We start from the raw sequence: 21213 nt of genomic DNA on the forward strand, positions 1-21213 counted from the left end.
GTGCGGCACGGAAAGTCACTCTGTCCGGCTCGACCCACCTTTTCTTTCCACAGGAGCAGAGAGGAATCCAGCGCTCTCGCTGATGTGGTATGCCTTCCTGTCGAACTGCAGGGTGGGCTCGTCCTCCGGGTCCGTGATGGTGACCGTGGCCCGGGTGACATTCCCCAGCAGAGCATAGGCCGGCATGCTGAGCTCCACGGCAAAGCTCTCCGTGTTCTCAAACACCTTGTCATCGTTAAGGATAATGGTGCAGGCCTTGATGTCCTCCCGCTCCTCAAACTGCACCTGGAAGGCAGCAAGGGGGCTGCTCTCTTTGGACTGGGGTCTGAAACTTTCCGTCCTCCCTGTCTCACCCTTGCCTGTGTCACAGACCCTGTGCGTGGGCAGCATCAGACACTGACTTCAACCAAGGCCAAATGGCTCGGGAAGGTCAAAGGCAGCAGCAAATGGAGGCTGTGGGCCCCCACCCCTTCTGGTCACAGTTTTAGCCTTTTGCACAATCAGGAGTGACACTCCTGCCACTCAGGCAAACCTGGAACGTTTGTGGTCTGCCAGAACACGGCTGCAAAGCCTATCTGTCAACATAAAAAAACTGATGAAGGAAAGGGGACCCTCTTCTGAAAGCAAATAACCCACACATTTTTAGAAAGGAAATAGTCTCCCTTGTGTTATTATCAGTTCTTCCATCTAGGCTTGATGGCATGCGTGGTCAGACCTTCCCCTTCCTCGTGTCCCCCACCCACCTGCCCTGCATACTCCACGTAGTCCTGCTCTCCTGGCTGCGAAGTGGAGCCAGAGGTGGCCGTTCCCTGCTCTGTGCGGCACAGGACGATCGCGTACTGGTTGAGGTTACCGATCCGCTTCACGGTGACGCTCACGGAGCCTGCGCTCTCTCGGACGGTGTAGCTGGAAATGTATCAAGCAGACACAAATAACAGGTTGGGGAGCAAAACTTGTGTGTTTACGCTGGTACCAAGCACCGCAGATTCAGGCTGACTGTCATCTCCACAGAAAATCCGAGGGACACTAATCACCAGGGACTTGGGCAGATGGCAGCTACTCAGCAACCTGCTCCATGGTTTAACCCTGCAGGTATTTCTCCTCACTGATAAACACATGCCTGGCCCACCTAGAAATTGCCAGTGTTAATTAATCCAACAGGCATGCCACCCATGTGGCTACAGCACACAGCAGCGAGACCTCACTCCTGATGGGGTGCCAGTGGAACACAGGCAGAAACATGACAGAAAATGCCCCAGAATTTAATTTCTGTGCTGTAGGTCCAATAACATATTACAGAGCTCAACCTCCAGGTAAGAGCCCATCTGTCAGAAGAGTGCTGTAAACCCCATGCCATTTACCTTGTGTATGTAAAGCTGAGGAGAGACCACTGGATATGGAAGATGTTGCCACCGACCACATTGGGTTTGCTGTCCTTCACTAGGAACTGAAAGCTGTCCATGGTCTCCTGAGCCTTCTCCTCATGCATCACGTACCGAATGAGGCCCTGGTTCACATCCTCTGCCAGGGGAGAAGACATCCCATGAGCCAACCCAGACATTCCATGGCAGTTTTATAGACGAGCAGTGCGGAGACGGGCATTCACACGGCTTCAGGGACCAGGATCTCCACGCGCCCCTTATGCTGCAGCAGCTTTTCCAACTTCCTTGGTCTTACCTGTGGTAGAAGCCAGCCTACAACCCATGACAAGACATTCCCTTGTCTAGTCTCTATCCGTAACAGCTCACACTTAAAAATCAGGTAAATTGAAAGTAGCTTTGATGAAACGCAAGAAATACCCGTTCACTGCGGCAGCATGTATTTCAGGTCTGTTCTACAAGCTGGCATGTCCTAACAGGGGTCCTTCTCACTGCTGAGATGGTTCAGGCTCTCTGACTTTCTGCAGTATAATACGTTTGCCAAGCTTCAGCCCTAAAATAACACAGGTCTCTTGCTTCTTTTTTCCCCCAATTTTTTTTTTCTTCTTTTCCCCCCAGTGCACATGGGGTGCCAGGTGTGGCTGGCAGGGCCTGATGAGAAGGGTCAGGCAGAGCTGCTGCCTGCATCTGCACAGGCCCCAAGGCAGCATGGTGCCAGGCTCTGCAAACCGCAGCAGCAGGAGTGCTGAGAAAGGCTGTGCAGCGAGTTCGCCCTCAGCCTGCCTGGGGGAGTCGGGGGGGAGCAGCCATCAGAACAAGCACAGTGGTGTGAGAAGTAGTTACTCCCCATCCTCATGGAGAATCCCTCAGTCTTGCATGAGCGAACCTTCCATGTGTGGTTGACTCTGCACTGGTGGCTAAACATAGAATCACAGAATGGTTTGGGTTGGAAGGGACCTTGAAGACCCTCTGGTTCCCAACCCACTGCCTTGGTCTAGTGGAACACCTTCCACCAGCACAGGCTGCTCTTGTCCAGCCTTGAGCACTGCCAGGGATGGGGCACCCACAGCTGCCCTGGGCAGCCTGTCCCAGTGCCTCGCCACCCTCACGGTAAACATCTACCAGGCCTTGTGACGACGAGGTGCACATGCAATACCTACAGCTCCTCTTTACTGTCCCAAGTCAAATCTCCAGCTCTAACAAGTCTGGAAAACCTGGTTGTGCTACAGGACACAGGTTGGCATCTATAGGAATTTACAGGATTTCTGCAAATGACAGCAAAGTTCAATTCTTATTTTTGACACACCTTTGAGACATTTGTGTCTTCTCCCCTCTCACCTTTTCCTGTCCCTGTCCCCCGCTTCCCCAAGCTGTCTTGACAAACTGAAGCAGCTGAAAGAAAAAAGCAAGAGTATACAGCCCAGCTTCATACCCTGCGTAAAGGTGGTCACAGGCGTCCCTGGTTTCAGCTTGTTCTCCACATAACCATTTCTGGGACCAGTTGTTATCTCATAGATCAGCTGTTTGTCATCTGTGTCAGGATCTGTCGTCAGTAATTCCTTCTTAGTGATTAGATTGGTTGCCTGGATTAAAGCCAAACCAAGGGAGTCAAACTCTGGAGATCCAGCAGTGCAAGTCCGATTGACTGTTCACCCAAAAAGCCCAACCATCCCTCTGTCACACAGTGCTCTGTGAGGGGGAAGCTAGGGGATGTAAAAGCACAGAGGACAAGGCATGGCCTTGAACAGACAGATACCCCGTAAGGTGTCTGACAGCACAGGAAGGCTCCAAATCCTGCCTCACGTCTTGCTTGTTTAATAGGAAAACATCATGGCTCAAAGAAAAGCAAATTCAGAGCAAGCTGCCCAGTCCTACCTAGCTGGGGCTAAAAGCTACGACAAATCTTTCCGTTTCACCTGGAAGCCACTGCTCCATCAACTGTGCCAGTGCTCAGGCAAGGCCAGGCTTTGCAAAAAACATTTGCCAACAGCCTCAAGTGGAAGGATTCACTCAGGACAGTTCATGCGGCTTTAGTGAGCTTGCACTAGGTCCTCCTCCAAATGACCTCACATGGATGTGCCTCAGTTCCACCATATTTTGCTTTCTCTTTAAAAAGAAAACACCTTTATCAGCAGGAGAAAAAGAGAACTGAACTGCCTGAGGCTGCAGGAGTGTTTTTTCTGAAAGGCATTTGAGCTGAGACAGCCACTTCTTAACACCCTTTCTTACTACAGTAACTTCCAACCTTTCTTCCTGGGAAGAATCAAAGTTTTTTTTTTTTTTGCAGTTAATCCTAGGTCCTCAAACACAAGCACAAGAGGGAGCTTCCTGGGGTTTTGCTTGGACTTCAGCAAAACAAAAGGTATGTCACAGCCAGAAATCCCTACGCCACACTCCTCTGAAAGCCATGTCTCTGCTATGGCTGCTGCGGCACACGACACACTTCTCTGCCATTAGCAAAGCTGAAAATGTACCCTGGGGAGGAGGGACAAGGGGCAGGACATGTCTGCCCAGGAAGGTGGGCAGAGCTGTACTGCACTGCACAGCTCGCGCAAGAGCCAGCAAGAGCCAGGCGTGATGGTCCAGGAAGTGATTTAGTGCCCTGGAGCCATGTTGCTTCACTTAGCAGGCATCCCTGCACACCTCTGCCTTTCCCAAGACACTTCACGGGCACAGAGAGACACCCATTCTCCATCACAAAAATCAAAATGCTGAAGGAACAGGATGTTCTCCTGTGAAGCTCCTCCTTCTGGAACAGCTTGAGAAACAATGTAAGCCGGTGGCAGTTACCTTGCCATCCATGTACTCCAGCCACTGCAAACCCAGGTTGGTGATGATCCTGGGTGTCCCGTCATCCACAGAGAGAATGTCCACTTTGAAGCGCTGTGGTGCTGCTGTCACAACCTGACAAAAGTTCAGAGAGACGGCTGTTACTCTGGGAGTCAGAGCCTTGCCCACCATGCTGCCAGCTTTGCTCCCTTCAGCTCTGTTAGGATCAAGGTCCTGGGGTGAGTTTGCGCACACGAAGGCTGGTACACCACGTAAGAAGCAAATGGCATTGTGGAAACAGGCATATTCAGCACTTATCTTCAGTGGAGTGACAGCAGCTAAGTCTCCCCTTCACTGAGTATCACCTATAGAGGGTGTCCCTGACATCCCTTCTCCTCCCTTACCTTCTTCCCTCCATCCTCCATGATGAAGAAGGGATTGGTCCCATCAGACACAGTGAAAGTGAAGCGATCCTTCAGTGAGTTGCTACCATCGTGACTGTAGCTGATGCGGTTCTGGTAGATGTCGTCCATTGTGAAGGTGCTGGCTTGGTGGTAATGCTGCCCATTGCTGGTGCGTTCAATCAGGCCATGCCGGGGCAGCTGCGTGACTGTGAATGTAATTGACTCAGCCTGCAGCAAGGAGACAGAGCGGCAAAGCTGAAGGCATGAGCCCAGGACCAGACAGGCATGTCCTTCCAGCTCCAGCTGCTTGGAGACGGACTCTATGCCCAGACAGCTTTCCTAGCACCAGAGGTGCCAACACAGCACCACACACTGAACTAATTCACCCTGAGCCCTGCCCTCTCTTTATCCCTCTCCCAAGGTGGCTATGTACAAAACAACCCCAGTCAGGGAGCGCTAGGCTACGCACATCACACCAAACTATTCGTTTGGCTGGTCTGACACGGCTCCTGCCCGTGTGACACTCCATGAACACAAGAGCAGTCCCCCAGTTCTGCAGCCATTCTAAGCAACGTGCTCCATGTCATCTCTGTCAGGGTGGAAGCAGCGAGAACCTTTGGTGCAGGATCTTTGGCTCTGGGCAGTAACAGGCAGCCAGGAGCTCTCTTGCTGCAGGGAAACTGCAGCGCAGGGAGGCAGAACCAACATGAGGCTAGTGGCTTAGCCTCCAGCCAGCCCCAGGAAGAGGAAGAAATGTCATTTTCATCTGTGCTAGGCACAAACTCAGTGTCAAGGCTAGATATAAACTCTGTTCAAATCCACAGTGTTCAGAGATAAGGTGGGACAGGGCAAGGATTAGCTCTGATCACAACTTCTACGTGTTTTCCACGCAGGTTTGTTGCCGTGTCTGAGGGACATGCCAGATGAAGCCATTTCTCAAGCCAGGGCTTTGCTTTGCTCAAACACTCATTCATCTATTTATATACAAACTGGGCCTTCCACAAGCTGTTTGTTTGATGCTGCGATGAGACAGGGTATGATCACAGGGAGAGATGACACTCGCTATAATCTCTCTCTCTGAACACAAGCCCATTTTTCAGCTGGCCCAGATGAGAGGAGGGAGGCGGCAAGCGGGAGCCCTGCCTTACCTCTGTGTCAGCATCTGTTGCTTTAAGCTCAAACTCCGTGATGGTTTTCCTCACCCCTTCCTGAACCGTCATCCCGAGGCTTTGCACTATGGGTAAGGAGTCATCCACAGGATTTATGGTGATGTCAAATGTCTGCCTCACCTGGAACAGGAGGAAAAGCCTCTCTTGATGAATTCAGTCTACCAGGAGTGCAGCTCCATTGAAACAGTAACGCTTTAAAGAGACCACGGTTATCTAGAGTGTGGGTTACTTCATTTTGGCCTTGTGTAGTGAGTCAATGTGACCTTCTAAGCTCAAATCATGTGAAGGCGACCTCTTCTATTCCTCCCCATTAATTTATTCTCCCTCTTTCTGTGATAATTATGGACATCCACTTTTCCTTCCCTCCCTCATTCTACTTTGTCCCTCTGCTGTGATTTTTCTCTTTCAGAAAGTAGGAAGAAGACATTTCTCAAGGGTCTAACTGTGCTTCTGGGTATGTTGTCAGTGCACTGGATCAAAGCTGAGCTCCAGGAGCGATTGGTAAGCAGATGAGAAACAGACACTGAAATCTCGGTAAACCAGTCTCACAAGGCTACATCACAGGTGGCTCCCCCTTACCTACACAGGGATCCCTCCCTTCCTTGTGCTACGTCAGGTCTCTCACAGCAAGGGAAGTAAAAGCGCCCACCATTGCCAAATGACAAGCCCACATGTGGCTTGTTTCATTGCGAGAGATGTGTAACTGTCTCTTGCAAGCACGCAAGAGGAAAATACTCCTGTCACATCCTACAGAATCGATAGCCTGCTCTGACTTGGGCAAAAAACCATGCTGGCACTCACCTCATTCGTTCCGTCGGACACCGAAAAGGCGAATGCATCCGTATGCTTTTCAGCATCACTGGTGTGGACATACCGAATGCTGCGAGATGCCAAATCTGCCTGGCTGAAGGAACTAATCCTTGTCCCTAGAAAAAGAACAATAGAGGAAAATGTGCAATAGAAAGAGTGAGGCAGTGAAAAATATAGTGAGCTGAACATATCTAGCCATAAGCACTCAGCCTTGGCTTGTTCTGCTCCAATTCAGGCTGTATTGTGAACCTCAGCTGAGCCAGGGATTTAGCTCACATGGAGGCTCCTAAAAACTCAGCTGGATAACTTTTACATTAGTGCAATGGCACCCCTTCTGCAAAAAGAAGTACAGACTTCTTCCCAGACATACAATTTCATGATGGCACCTCAAACTGTCAGGACACCCTGTTGGGGATGGGCCAAGACAGAAGCTGTGAGAAAAGCGGCAGATGTAACACTTTTGATTTTCACCACAGTGCAGGACTGATCTGACCAAGGCATTGTTGAGTACGAGCAAAAGGTTTCCTGGCCTCAGCTCTTTTCAAAAATGCCTTAAAAATCTCTGCTCCCTTTCCCTCTCCTTGTGCCCCTGCATTTAGAACAGACTGAGTCCCATTTTCAGCTCTGACTTCCAGTGACATCTTTACAGGTCATTAGGTGTGACGCAGGCACAGAAAGGCACCAACAAGCATTTTAAAAAGCACTTGAGCCTTTAAGTCTCACTGCTGCGCTTGATGGTTTTACTGCTCTTAGCCACAACAAAAACCCTGACAAAAAGTTTTTCACCGATTTATCATGCTAAATGGCTACTGACAAGTATTGGCCACACTACAAACGATACCAGGATCTGATATAAATAAATGAGCCAAAACTGGATGATTATCCAAGGTTTCCTCAGAGCTCATTAGCTTTAAAGGTCTGTGCCCTCTTTTGAACACTCTGGTACTCTCGCCTTAGGTTTCGGTCATTTAAATCATGAGAACAGTTCTTTCACAGTGTTGTGACACTATGTCTTTCTTAGTCCATCACAGACACAAAAAAGCACAGAAATCAGAATCATCACGTTTTAAATAACAGGACGAATAAAATCCTTAATCCAGCTCTTTCAGGTCTCCAAAGTACAGGATTCTGTTTAGTTTGCAATTTAGACAAAAATATTGCAAGTTTTCAATTTTCTCTCAGCAGGGGGTTTGCTTATTATAACTTCCATTCATTATTCCTAGCTTTCCAACGTGTTTGCCAGAGGACATCTTAAACTGTGAGAAGATAAGGCAAACCACACACTCAAACTGAGCTGTACAGGGACTGTCTGCATCTTGAAAACACAGAGCAGATATTTCCACTTTAATCCCATGTTAATGAGAAATCTAATTCTAAGAAGAAATATAATCTTAGATGAGTATAATGTAAGTCAGAAGAACATATTATATGACAGCATAGATCTAGATTAATTCATCAGAGAAGGGCAGAATATTTGTACTGTCAGTGGCAACTCTAAAATTCAGATCATGTTTGGAGGTAATTATTTTTGAGTTTCACAGGATTGACCAACTCCCTTCCCCAAACTACCAGAATTTTTTATCCAGCATAATCCATCACACCACAGTGCAGCTTCCTTTGTAAACTAACTCAACAGTTAGTTCTCTTCCTCTCCAAAGCACAGGTGGGAGAAGAGGCTGGTGTTTTGGGATCAAGGGACATACTGGCCAAGAGGGGGACTGAAAGCAAGTTGTCTGTCCACTGAGGTGGGCTCTATTACCATGGACATTAGGGGATGGATTCTTTTGGGTGTTGTACTGCATGTGGTCACAAAAAAGGCTGAAGGTTTGCAATGGGTCTTCAAAGAAGAGATTCACACAGCGGCAAGCTGGACTGACCTGTGAAGGCCACCAGCCAACATTACCATGGGGCATCAACTCACCCAGAGGCTGAATAAATCCTCACCCAGGATTATTGGGCTGCCTTGCCTCCACTCACCCTGTTGTCCAACTCTCTGGGCTAACGACCGTTTGATTTCTAACAGGAAACCTAATTCTGTGCTGCTGCCTCCAAGCACATTTTTCCTGCAGTCAATCTCTAGGGCTCAAAAGCTCTCCCCCAGTGCTTTGCTCCTAGGAGTACCCAACCAAGTAAAATCCCACCCTGCTAACCTGGAGAGGCGGCGTGCTCCAGGTGCCCCAGCTGTGGCTGCCTGGTGAGCTCATACCGGAGCTGGCTTGGCTCGCTGTCCTGGTCAGTGGCAGAGAGCTGGAGGGTTGTGATTGTCTTGGCTGAGTTCTCATCCAAGACCAGCCCTTTGTTAGTGATGATGGAGGGGGGTACTCTGTCTTCTGAAAGGGTTAAATATAAAGCTGAGTTAAGATACCTGTCCTCCTTTCCCTGGTGTTATCCAAAGCAGGTACTTGTGCTCAAGCAAAAGACAACAGGCACACAAACACCTCCCAGGCTGGTAATGCCAAAACAGGGTATTAATTGAGGGGACGGTAACATTATAACATCTTAAAGACGATCTAGACAGTATGAAGATATCAAGGGGAATTTTTCTACCTTTTTCAGTGAGTTTGTCAGAAGCCAAAGAACTAATTCTCACATCCGTGAACTCTCCCCATGCCCCAAACTTCAAAAGCCTTTGAATTAACAGCGAATAAAAACTGCATCTGAAGAATTACATCTTAACTTGCAGTTGCATATGGGATGGGAAACTACAAAGGCCCGAGCTCTGCAGCAAAGAAAACATAACTTCAGCACTGTCTTTTACCTAATACATTAATATAAAAAACCTGGTCCTTCAGTTTGTTGCCGTCTGCGCTCATCACATCAAAGGCGAAGGCGAAATTTCCACCAGGATCCCCTTTCCTGTGACTGTACACCACTTGCCCTGGAGAGAGGGACAGGAGAAAAGAAGTGGTTTTATTACAGGCTTCATCATTTAATTCTTAGTTTGGAACCAGGCTGGCACCATAAGTCTGGGGCTTGACCGAGCTCCTGAATTTGGGTTTAATTACTTTTTCTCTTTATTCTTTTTCTCCTGCTGAGAGCAACTTTTTAACACTTGCTTAACAATACGTGTTTCTGCTCTAACATAACAACCTTATCTTACTTCTTTCCCTCTCCCTTCCCTGCTTCAAGTCATCCCTCCCTCTCATAAAGATTACAGAATCACAGAACATCTCAAGCTGGCAGGGACCCACAAGGATCATTGAGTCCAACTCCCAGCTCCTCGCAGGACTACCTAAACCGGCCACATATTACTTGCTGTGACTACCTAAAACCAACCACTCTCACCTTTATTTATATCAGCCTGGGTGAAACTTTTGACAGGTCCTTTGACAGAGATCTGAACTGGATTATCGATTTTGGTCAACTGCAGACGGCCCACACTGGGATCCCTCTTCATGACAAATCTAATCATTGTGTCATCTGGATAAACAGCTGCTGCTTTCAAGTGCTGATCTGTGAGCTGTGCTGTAGAGCCTGGATCAAAGGGAGAAAATCCAGTTTCAACCAACCCAGCTAAGTGACAGCTTTAGCCTGGACCACAGAGCAATACCAAGTGATACCATTCTCCTCCCTCTTCCCGTACCAGCTGGGAGCTGCAGGTCCCTGTTGACAGCTAATGTGGGTGGTGGCTTCTTTGGCAGCTCCACGGAGAACTCTAGCCTCCCTGTCTGCGTGTAGAGACCATCCGTGATGGAGAAGCCAAACTCATCTGTTTGTGCTGCTGCACCGCTCTGAGTATAAACGATCAGCTCATCCAAAATGTCCTGGTAGGTGAAGGATGAGCCCACGGACAGCACACGTCCCTGCTCCGGGGACTCCGCAGCAGTCTGCCTCCTGCGGAGATGACCTGGCAAACAACAGATGGATGAAAATGATGTGGAGAAGACAGCCTGCTGGGGACTCTTGCTGTGCCAGCTCTCAGTGGGATGCACAGAGGTGGACCTCGCCTTACCAGCACAACTGAAAGAAGTTATCCGCTTATTGCTAAAACTGGTAAGAATTTGGCTACGTACATGGGATCTGCAAAAGGGTGCACAGCCCTCACTAATATGACACTTAGCCTTCACCTGGGCCCCTGCCTTGCTTTATCACTGCAGATAGATGCTAGTTACACCGCTCTTTGGAACTGAACCCACAATTGGAAATGGGGTAACACAAAAGGGAACTTCCCAGGGGAATGCATGCAGGCCCCCTTCTCCTCTCCCACAAACAGTGAGGGACAACTCTCAAAGAACAGGTCTGCTCTGAAGCATAGCCCTTCTGTGGCTGCTGGTCCGAACACAGACTAAATGTGCTTTGTACAAGTACACCAGGCTCCTCCCTCACATCGCTGGCTGTTATGTGCATTGATATAAAGACACAGACCGTGACACACGAAGACATATCCCATCTCTGCCACCCCCAAGCTTGTCAAGACTTACCATGTTCTGGGCTTCTGCTGACCACGATGACGAGCTCACTGTTCTGGGTGTCCAAGTCCTGCAGGTTGAGGGAGGCGTTGGTAACGACCACACCTGAGCCCTCGTGCACTCTGACAGGCTCCAGGACCATCTTCGGGGGCTCGTCGTTCTGCCGCTGCACAGGTCCCAAAGGTACATAGTCAAAAAAAGGGAAATGGCCAAGGGGAAAAGACCGCTGCCCACCTGAATGAAACACAAGCTCCCAAAGGACAGTACTGGTGCTGATATCCATTAATGGGCTACACCACTTTCTCCAAATCTATCTAGCATCACGGCTGCTTCTAAGAGGGAGAAGACACCAGAGAAATAAGGCCTGGGGAAGAGGTGGCAATGCACAGCTGTTCTCTGGCATCACAGGCGAATTATGTGCCTGTACTAGGGGAAGGCAACAGATGGGTGGAAGGAAACTCCCTTTAATCCCCTTCCCACACATTACAAAGGAGTGAGCAAAGCTTGTACTTTAAAAGTCATGTATGTGTGTCAAAGGAGAGGGCTCACCTGAATTGTGATGTTAATGCTCTGCACCTCAGACTGGCTGAAGCCATCACTCGTGTAAAAGCTGAAAACGTCACTTGTTGGTTCGATGCTTTCATGGACGCTCTGGAAGTAGTAAATGCTGTTCTCTAGAACATCTTGAAGGGAAAAGGATGCGTCTGTGGTCATAGCAGACTCACTCTGTGGGCCAAAACTCTCACCTGCAAACCAGAAAATCACTAGTGAAAGGATGTTCAATTCACTGATAAACTAAAACCAAAAGGAGCCAGATTAGAAGAACGGCACATTGTGAAGGGTGCAGAAGGATGTTCATTCCTACAACGTGACTTTCACACATCTTGTGACCTTTGTAGAAAGCAACATCTGCTGCATTAGAGTAGGCATTGAGGAAGCTGCAGTTTTATGTGTAGTACAAGCAATCCCACGTCCCAGAATTACTTTGGCTTTCTTCAGAGATGAGATAATGGCTCATGTGCCATCTGGCCTCAACACAATCTCTACATCAAGCTTCACCTTGCAAAACTGTTTAGGACACAATTAGGAGGGATGATGTGTAATGGTTAGCAACCACTGCTCTCCAGAAGAAAGGCAATCACTGTTGCAACAAGTCACTACACCGGCCAACCCACAGCGATATTTTATGAAGTTATGATTTAAGTAAAATGATACATGCCGCTCCTGTTACGACCACACAGTATTAAGCAGACAAGTCTCCTGGATGAGCATCTTTGGACAATATGGTGTAAGTCCTACCTTTTCTTGATAATACAGTGAGATAAGAGAACCTTGCCAGCCATGCTTTGCCACAGCTCTCACAGCCTTAAAGCTTACTGGGACATTTAGAGGAATTTAGCAAAGTTTGTTCTGTGTAACAAGGGCAGCCAAAATAAAGCATGATGAAAATACAACACATGGGCTTGAAAAGGCTCTTAATGCCCCAGTCTCACAACGTAGACCAGTCTTCAACAAACCAGAATAAGGAGGAAATGCTCCCCAGAGACAGTTTATCTTGTAACGCTGACCTTACAAGCTCTTTATGATCAACTGATGCCAACCAACACTGCACTGAGACAGATTAGAATGTGCTTCACCATGGCAATTCCCACGTTCCCTTTCACTAGCCAGGAGGAAGAGGAGACAGCCAAGCAGTTTACCTGTCTTAGTGTTTTCAATGTAGCCATACATAGGTAGAGTGATAACTGTGACCCTCAGGTCTTCCCTGGCAGCAGTATCATAATCAGCAGTTAGGTGGTGATGAGCCAGCAGTGGGACCCTGCCCCCCTCATCCACCTGGAAAGCAAAAGCATATGACAAAACTACCACCCAATGCACACAACGCACAGCAACACAGCAACTGTTCCTGAACAAGCCTGCCTTGATGGAAGAGGCTTGCTCGGTCTCCAGAGTCCTGTCCCATCCTCCCCTAGATCTGTTAAGCATGAAATCAGGGCAAGAAGCGAACTGGCAGAGTCATGTTGACCTCTTGGAAGGCGAGAACTGCATTTCTTGTCGAGGAGAGCCTTTTGAAGGCAAGGGAGGGGGAATGCAAAGCTGGAAAGGAGGGAGATGACTTCAAAACGTTTTGATAAGGAGTCTGAAGTGCTGTGTTATCAGTCCACAGCACCAGATGTTTTCAGACTTCTGCTCATCTTTTACACACAAGCTGGTGAAATAAGGGACGAAATATTAAACAGGGGCAAGTCAGTCTTGTTCCACTGATGCCAACAGGACACCCTAGGGAGAACCCAGCTCCTGACTAGAACACATGTAAGCAGATGAGGTTCAGAGCTGTACTGTCAGCCTCCCCTGGCCTCCAAGTAATTTGTTAACCCTTTGCACTCATAAGATTGCATGTGCAACTACATGTTTCTTCAGTGACTTCCTCTCAGTCCAGGAAAACTGTTCAGTTCCTCACATCTAAGACATTCCTCCTGCTGTTCCTAGTATCCTGGGTAGCCACTTACAGTGATATGGTCAGCAAAAGCAATGAGTGACGGCATCGTCTGGGCAGGTGTGATAGTGATGGTGAACATCTGTCTATCAAGCCGGTTGTTATCAGCATCAGAAACAACAAAATGGAAGATGTCCGTAACTGGCTGATTGCTGGTCTCAAACGTGGTGGAGTAGCTGTGGAAGCCAGAACACAATCTGGGTCAGGGAGTCTCACTGATGGTCAGGCAAATACATCTCAACCTGCATTCAGAGGTGAACACACACCTCTTGAAAGAGAGGTGGTATTTCAGCTCCCAGCTCTCCTTCATGTTCATTCCCTGAGTTCTTTTAAACCACTGTTTTAGGTGTTGCCTACCTAAAGCATCACAATGACACCATGGACACAGAAAAAATTCCCATAATTTGAAGCTATGCCAACTATGAAGCTATGGCATTTCAGACATGCATAAACACCTAATTCTGCACAGAGCAAATGCCCTCATTCATAATCTCACAGGACCAAGAAAGGAAAAAATATCTTTTGATACATCGTATTAACATAACATAGCCCAGAGATCCCTGTGGAAAGCCTGTCTAGCTTTTAACTGGCATGGCTTGAAGAAGAATAGCTCTTTGATACCTGATCCTCTGGCTGTTGATGTCTTCCATAGTGAAATTATAAACCCTGGAAAGCTCTTCATCATGAGGGCCTGAAGTCCGTAAGAGGGTGCCATATGCAGGCAGAGAGATTAACTGAATTTGTATCTCCGAGTCAGGAGAATTGTTGTCCTAAACATGAAGCAACAAACCAAATCAGAACAAGACAAGATTAGCTTTTATTTCCCTCCACTAAAAATGGAAGGAGGAATAAAATGTTTTATAGGGAAATGTATCAAGCTAGCCAGGTCAGACCCACAGCTGATGAATATTAAATGAAACTCTACTGATGAGAACAGAGTCAATTGGGGTTGACATTTTCAGAATCTACCACAAAATTTATTTTCATTTTCTCTCCACTCAAGAGAGGTTTTCTTTGTGTCCTTGTATTGCATCAACACAATCTTCCAGATGTAAACTCAGTATTTTTGGTTTCAAATTACTTTATACTCGTAGTGGACAGGAGCACTTATGTTATATGCTTTTCCTGACTCCAGATAAAGTGAGCCAAAATTTAGCAGATAGCGGGCACAGGGAGGAACGGCTGCCCACTAGTGCTTCAGACAGAGACACAAAGCTAAGTTCAGTTCACAGTAAAATACAGGCTAATGTACAGCAATGCTGCAAAAGCCGGATTCACATGAAACTAAAAGCCGATTTTGGCTTTTTTTACATACATTACATACAACCATCTCTACGACATCACAACTCAGATGTCAGTTTTTTCTAAAAGTTTCTGTTGGTTGCTTGAAAGGTAAGACTTAAAGCAGAAATCATCATAACCTCAGCATATGGGTCAGGAACGAAATCCTCTTTTCCCTAACTGTTCTCTTCCTCGGATTAAACCCGCACAGCTCCCTTGTCAGCCTTCCTCCTTACAAGGAGGACAGGCCAGGCCCCAGACTTGCATCCAGACTGATCCCTTTGAAAAAACATTCATCTGCCTTCTTATCCTACCTCACCCGCTGCAGTTCCCTGATCATCTCCCTGACAGCCACCACCTCAGGTCTCTCCAGCCTCACACGTGCACTGCAATCTCTCCTCCCTAAGGGGAGCGTACCTGCATGCCTGAAATCCATTGCTGGTGCATTTGCTGCTAAACCATCTACAAGGAGTAAAACACCCTCCTTCTGGACTTCACCAGCAGGGTAACTCCTGTACCACATGCAACCCCAGGGACCACCTCCAAGCTACCAAAGAGTGTGATGTCTTGGGTTGCTTAAACCTCCCCCCTTCAAATACGTCCGGAAAAAAACCAAACCAACCAGGCAATTTTGGACAGGGGGTGAGGTGAAATTTTCAAGGGATTATCTCTTAGCAAATCCATATGCTTTATTAGCAAGTCTGTTTGATACAAAAATCTGGGATTAGCTCAGTTCTCATGTTTAGCATGGCAGTTCACCTCTGTTACAGTCAAACACAGGATAGCCTTAAAACCCCGATGGATGAAAGAGTCGATTATCCCTTTTTTTGGCAGCAGCTTACAGGACACAGTCAAACCCCAAGCTCCCGACCACGGATCCACACCGATGGCAGAGAGGTGTGTGTGGTGAAGGGTCTGGGAGGGGATAAGGAAAGGGAGGCTGGCTGCATTCACTGGGTTTAGAAAAAGAGGAAAGCTTACGATGTAAGCGAGGTGCAACCGAGAGAGGGTCACGGAGCTTTTACTAGCCACGGTGATTGCCAGCAAGCAGCCTGGGGCCAGCTGTGGACCGTTGTTATCCGGCAGGGACACTTCTACCCTCAGCACTGTGGTCACCGTGGTGACACCGTCGGTGACAGAGATTTCCATGCTATCCTCTGCTGCTACTGAACCATCATGCACGTACTGCAGAGCATTTCGAGTGACGTCCTCATAGGTGAAGGTGTCACCTTCCCAAAAAGAAAATGCACACTTCAGAAATACTGCGCTCAGAGCACCGATCCAATTCCAGTGACCTAAGGCCCCAATTTAAGAAAAGACTTAATCATGTACTAAACTGGCATTTAATACCACCCTTACAGGGATGTGAGTTAAGAAGACATTTATTAAGGAGATAGTATATATGCAGGGCAGAGGAAAAGCGGTAACCTTCACGGTTTCAGACACGGTGACTCTTCACGATTTTCAGGGACTGCACAGATCCTCCTTTTTCCCCAGCTGCTTTGCAAGCTTATGCCTGTCACAGCCAGATAAGGCTTCCCTGTCCACAACTTCTGCTTGCACTACTCTCCTACAGATAATATTTGTTCATCTGATCACACGCTGGAAACCGCTGCCACCAAAATCAACAGTAAAACTCCCCAGGAGCTTTTGACTGCTGGATCACAACAGGTTTACACAGAGTTCAGTAGAAATTGCATAACGTTACTTCAGTAAATTACTTCAGATAATTTTTACTTTAGCACATAAAACATAACATCCCTTTTGATTAGCAGCTGGTTACAGTTATCACAAGAGTGACTGCCAACTAGCTCACATGCAGCTGGTACAGGAAATGTGCTGACTCAGCCAGGAAGTGAACAAATGAACAATGGGAAAAATGTCTTTCATGCACTTTCTCCTGCAATCACACGCTTCCAGACAGCAAATTCACACACTTGGTGGATGCGGCTACATCTGCAGAGGCACTTCTCTCCTCCTGGTCAACCAAGCCAGCTATGTGGACAGGAATATGTACTGAGGAGGGCTCCTGCGCAACTCACCTGCTCTCATGCGCTCCTGCATGCCTGTGCTGTACTTGAGCACAATGCCATGATGGGGAGGTTTCACCAGCTCAAAGAAAAGACCCTCGGGAGCTGTATCCGTGTCGCTCACGGCTAACTGGATCCCTGTGCCGGGGAAAGACAGCATGGTTTCAGCATCCTCAGGCACTACAGTGGGAATATCCCTTAGGTTTTGTTATGTGCTTTTGTGAACGGAGTCAAAAAAACTGTAATTCAGTCAGTACATGAAGAGTAAAATAATTCCGGAGCTGCCCTAGCCCAAGAGCTTGCTGATTTTGTGGAAATAATTAGTCCCCTGATGATGCTCAGATCAGAGGTTGCATCAGAGAAGTTATTGCTAGTGCGGCTCACAAATGACAGCTATGCAAACCCTCAGCTTATGAGAGATATGCACATGCTCATATAGCAGGGGCCTATCAACGAAAACCCCAGAGAACCTCCTGGCACAAGCAGAAAGTGGGTTAAACAACCCAGTGTACCTGATCACACCACTAACCAGTAGTTCAGCCATTGCAGAGCAGCTTAAGAGGGGAAAAAGTAAAGGAGCAGCAGGTCCCTGATCCCGCTCTCCCCTGCCTCAGCCAAGCTGCCACACGCTGGAGGAGTGCTGCCATATCCCCAGGCACTCTTCTGACCCACCACTGCACAGCTTTCTCAGTGGTTGCTGCTACACCTGCACAAGCACAGCTCCTTAGCTAAACGGACAGAGCGAGCGAGTCCAAAACTCTCCTCTGCTCCATCCATGTGGCCTCCTGCCAACAAACACTGTGCCTCAGGCTGAGCTCTGCACCCCATCCCTTGCACCCTACTCACCAATGGTGGCTTTGCCCCCCTGGCTGACCTCCAGGAACGGAGCTGTGATCTGGAAGACTGGAGGCTGCTGCTCCGCAGAGAGCAAATGAATGACGAACATCATCTCTGGGGTTGTGTGTTCTCCATCAGACACTAGAGACAGACAAAATCCACACCTGAGCACAGGGTTGTGTTTTCAGGGACTCACCTGGGAAATTAACCTGTCTGTACAAAATCACCACTCCACATCGCTGATGTCTCTCCCAGCTTGTCAATCTACACCTCTGTCTATAGACATACACACACAAATCACCCCTGCCAACAGCATTTTTCTGTGCTCCTAACTCAACTCCCAGCAAGACAAATGTAACATGCAAAAGTCTGTGTGTGTGCATGTGTATCTAGAATCTTCCATGTGTCCATCAGGTATGCTCATAAGTCAGAACATGGACTTCTCCTCGCTGGTGGATCACTTTGCATACCTGTGCTAGAAAGCACATGGAAAGGGAAAGATGTGTTAAACAAGCAAGCAGCTTATCAGTAGTAATTTAATTGTTGAAAAGTTTCCATATTGTATTATAACCCCTACTCCCCAAACCAGTGTTAAACTCTGATGTCCTTGTTCACACTGGGGGAAAACAGCAATGAATGAGGCTTTTAGGACAGACTCCATGCAACTACTGGAAAAAGATGCCTCTACCAAGCTGCAGCTTAGCTTCTATAAAACTCTGTTGGGACACAGATGAATGAATATCCCCCAGGCACGTGCATTTCCAGAAATTCCCACTGAGCACCCACAGGTGTGCTTGCAGCAGAAGAAAGGCCAAGGAGTAACAGGCAACATGAAGGGCACAAGGATAGAAACTGCTTTTGCCAGGAAAGAGCAAATGGTTCACATACCTGTGAACTGGAAGTTCACTGACTCTGGGAGACCTGATGGGACAAAACCAAGCACAGAGTAATTGTGGTCAGGACAGGAAAGCACATACTGATGTGGACTTGAACAACTTTTGGAGAAAGCAAGTGCTGACATTTAACCAGCCTGGGGTCTCTCCTCACCAAGGAAAGCACTTCTTTCCTCGCTGTTGCTTCAGGTAAGGTGAGATAACATGCCACCCCTTCCTTCGAACTATGAAACTCCTCTGGATGTCAGTGGAGGGCATGGTGATGCACAGAAGTGCACCTATCATGTACTGTCACTTCATCACACAATCCTGTGCATCAGCTGATCAAACATGCTTGAAGTTTTTCCTATTTTTGCACCTCTACCTCCTGCTCTAGATTGTTACTCGGCTGATAGTAGAAATCTTCTAATATCCTGGCTAAACTGCTTCAGTTCATATTCATCAATTCTAGGCTCAATCTCAAGGACTAAACCCTCCGTGCAACAAAGATCTCAAGCAAGTGAGGAGCAACAGCCCCTAACCATGCAGCAGATCAGCAGTTTGTCCAGCCCATCCAGCAACAGCGTTGGCAATGCTCAACGCTGCAGTGATCACTGCTGTATCCCCATAATCCACTCAATGCTGCTATAACCCACGGGGCAATATCTTACTGAGGTCACAAAAAACGGGTCAACTCTTGGTACACTCCTTCAAGTCAGAGCCCTACTTTGTATCCCTCAAGCCTCATGCCCTCAGGAGTACGGACACAGCCATGAAGCCATTCCAGGATCGAAGGAAGACCAGCTGTCCAGCTACCTCTACCAGTCGGACAAGGCACTATAAAGCGCATCCAGTTCCTTACCCGCAAAGGAGAACGCAATGATCTCTCTCAAGTGAGGAGCTGCCATCGGCGGACGATAAGCAATCTTGCCATGGTTTATATCTGCTTGGGTGAAATACCTGACTGGGGAGAGAGGCCTGTCTCTATGTTCCACGATACCTATGAAGGCAGAGAGCTCAGTATTAACAGGAGGAAGACATTTTATTTTTAAAACAAGATATGAAAGGCCACAGCTTCTTTTTCTTTCCCCAGGCACTGCTTTTTACATCTTCAGTGGTTCCTGAAAGAGTCACACGGCTGTAACTGCACGGAGGATGGGCTCCTGGGACAGGAGAAATTAAACAGCGATTCCTCCCTCAGCTGTTTCTTTGAAAAACTCTCACTGGGGAGGTGGAAAGCAGAAAGCCACGGGGTACAATAGTCAATATGTTCCAGACAACAGTAAGAAAACTGTCCGAGCTCTGCAGCTGCCTCCTAAACAAGCCAAAGAAATAGAGTTAAACAAGGTGTCTGAAAGCTAATGGAGGCCAAACAGATTAACAGATGCCTCCACAGAATGATACCCTGAGGGAAAAATTAGCTGCGCTCCGAAAGCACAGCAATTAATTCAGTGAGCTGCCACGTTCTGAATAGGTACACTTGCCTTGGCCAGGAGGGAGAGGGACGGTCACGTTGAACAGGATTTTCTCGCTGGGAATCTCCGGGTCTACAAAGGAGAGGTGATGGGGCTCAATCACTGTCACACGGTCCTCCAGCACCTCAATAAACACATCAGACCATGAGCATCAAGGCCAGAGACATGGGAAGATTCACTCCAAAATGCAGTGAAAGAGAATTTACTTTGCTGTAGTTAAATATAAGAATTTTGAATTTAAAGGCCTAGTTCTTAGGTCTAAAACTGACAAGGGATGGATGGGCTGAACCTTCAGCAAGTCTCTCAAACTTGTACAGAACAGGGACTATTTGGGAGGAGATTACAGAGGACAGGAAAGCTTGATAATGAGTAAAATCTGCCAGAGTCTTACGGGCCACCTAAACTCACTTCCAGCTCATTTGTAAACCAAATCGAACGTGGGATGCAGAAACTGGGTACCATCACGCTCAACAGAAGAGAGCTCTATACAGTCTGACCTCTGTTAAGTCCTTTCTGGAGAATCAGAAGGGGCTTATAAACATACGAACATGAGACAAACACCTCCTCCTTCACAAAACTATGAGCTTATCCCCACTTCCAGGCTGTCCAGGAAAGTGGCATTTTTTTAGTGCACTCTGTCCTCTGCAGATGTACAACCTCCACACTCACAGGTGGAGGAGTTTCTTTTTTGACCTACAGCAACTAAGAGGAGATAAAGGAAAATCTGATTTGATCAAAACCTCCCTGAATGAACATATAATTCATTGCCTACATAGTTTTCTGGTAGAGTCTGATGTGGCTGGACTGGATTTGCTTTTAAAGGAAATCTTGCAAGTGACTCAGCCATTTCCACTGGAATACAGACGAACCAAAGATTTTCATTTTCTTTTAAATCTGTCTAAAAATGTTCTGATCTTTCCATCACAAGATTATCATTAGCCAAACGGGCAGTGCGTTACAGGAATTATAGTGCTGCCCAAACAGACTTAAGCACACAAAAGTAGTTAACTAGCATGTGTTCATGAACCTTAATCCTGTGGAATTAACAGCTATGGGAAGTCACTGAATTAAATAATTCAGCTGGGTATATGAAGAGCACCCAGTTCATTTCATAATCACAAACAAAATATGGAGAGAACAAGCTAAATTAAGGATACAGGTAATTAGTTCACAATCAAATCTGTGTCCCATTCTGCTGGCCCTGGGTGACAGACTGGACATTGGCCTGGAGACTGGCAAGGTGAGGATTCCTGACAACAGCTTGTGTCACCCCATGCCACC

At 47.5% G+C, this 21213-nt stretch overlaps 1 protein-coding gene across 1 annotated transcript in view; it reads right to left on the minus strand.

Annotated features, from left to right (window-relative positions):
* The window catches only part of FRAS1 (Fraser extracellular matrix complex subunit 1), a 173862-nt gene that overhangs the window by 18182 nt on the left and 134467 nt on the right, over nt 1-21213 (minus strand). Inside the window, exons 32-54 of the mRNA XM_080407940.1 lie at nt 19942-20056; nt 19320-19457; nt 18474-18506; nt 17595-17726; nt 16761-16886; nt 15700-15947; nt 14059-14207; nt 13451-13613; nt 12641-12776; nt 11490-11686; nt 10953-11106; nt 10115-10378; nt 9817-10005; nt 9290-9409; nt 8682-8861; nt 6523-6647; nt 5701-5841; nt 4553-4780; nt 4170-4283; nt 2812-2962; nt 1362-1521; nt 744-906; nt 39-285 (exon numbers count right to left, since the gene is read on the minus strand). Of these exons, the coding sequence (XP_080264066.1) occupies nt 39-285; nt 744-906; nt 1362-1521; nt 2812-2962; nt 4170-4283; nt 4553-4780; nt 5701-5841; nt 6523-6647; nt 8682-8861; nt 9290-9409; nt 9817-10005; nt 10115-10378; nt 10953-11106; nt 11490-11686; nt 12641-12776; nt 13451-13613; nt 14059-14207; nt 15700-15947; nt 16761-16886; nt 17595-17726; nt 18474-18506; nt 19320-19457; nt 19942-20056 (3673 nt within the window). The remainder of the gene's footprint in view (nt 1-38; nt 286-743; nt 907-1361; nt 1522-2811; nt 2963-4169; nt 4284-4552; nt 4781-5700; nt 5842-6522; nt 6648-8681; nt 8862-9289; nt 9410-9816; nt 10006-10114; nt 10379-10952; nt 11107-11489; nt 11687-12640; nt 12777-13450; nt 13614-14058; nt 14208-15699; nt 15948-16760; nt 16887-17594; nt 17727-18473; nt 18507-19319; nt 19458-19941; nt 20057-21213) is intronic.

The sequence above is a fragment of the Falco punctatus genome (genome assembly GCF_963210335.1).
Source record: "Falco punctatus genome assembly, chromosome: 1".
Lineage (NCBI taxonomy): Eukaryota > Metazoa > Chordata > Aves > Falconiformes > Falconidae > Falco > Falco punctatus.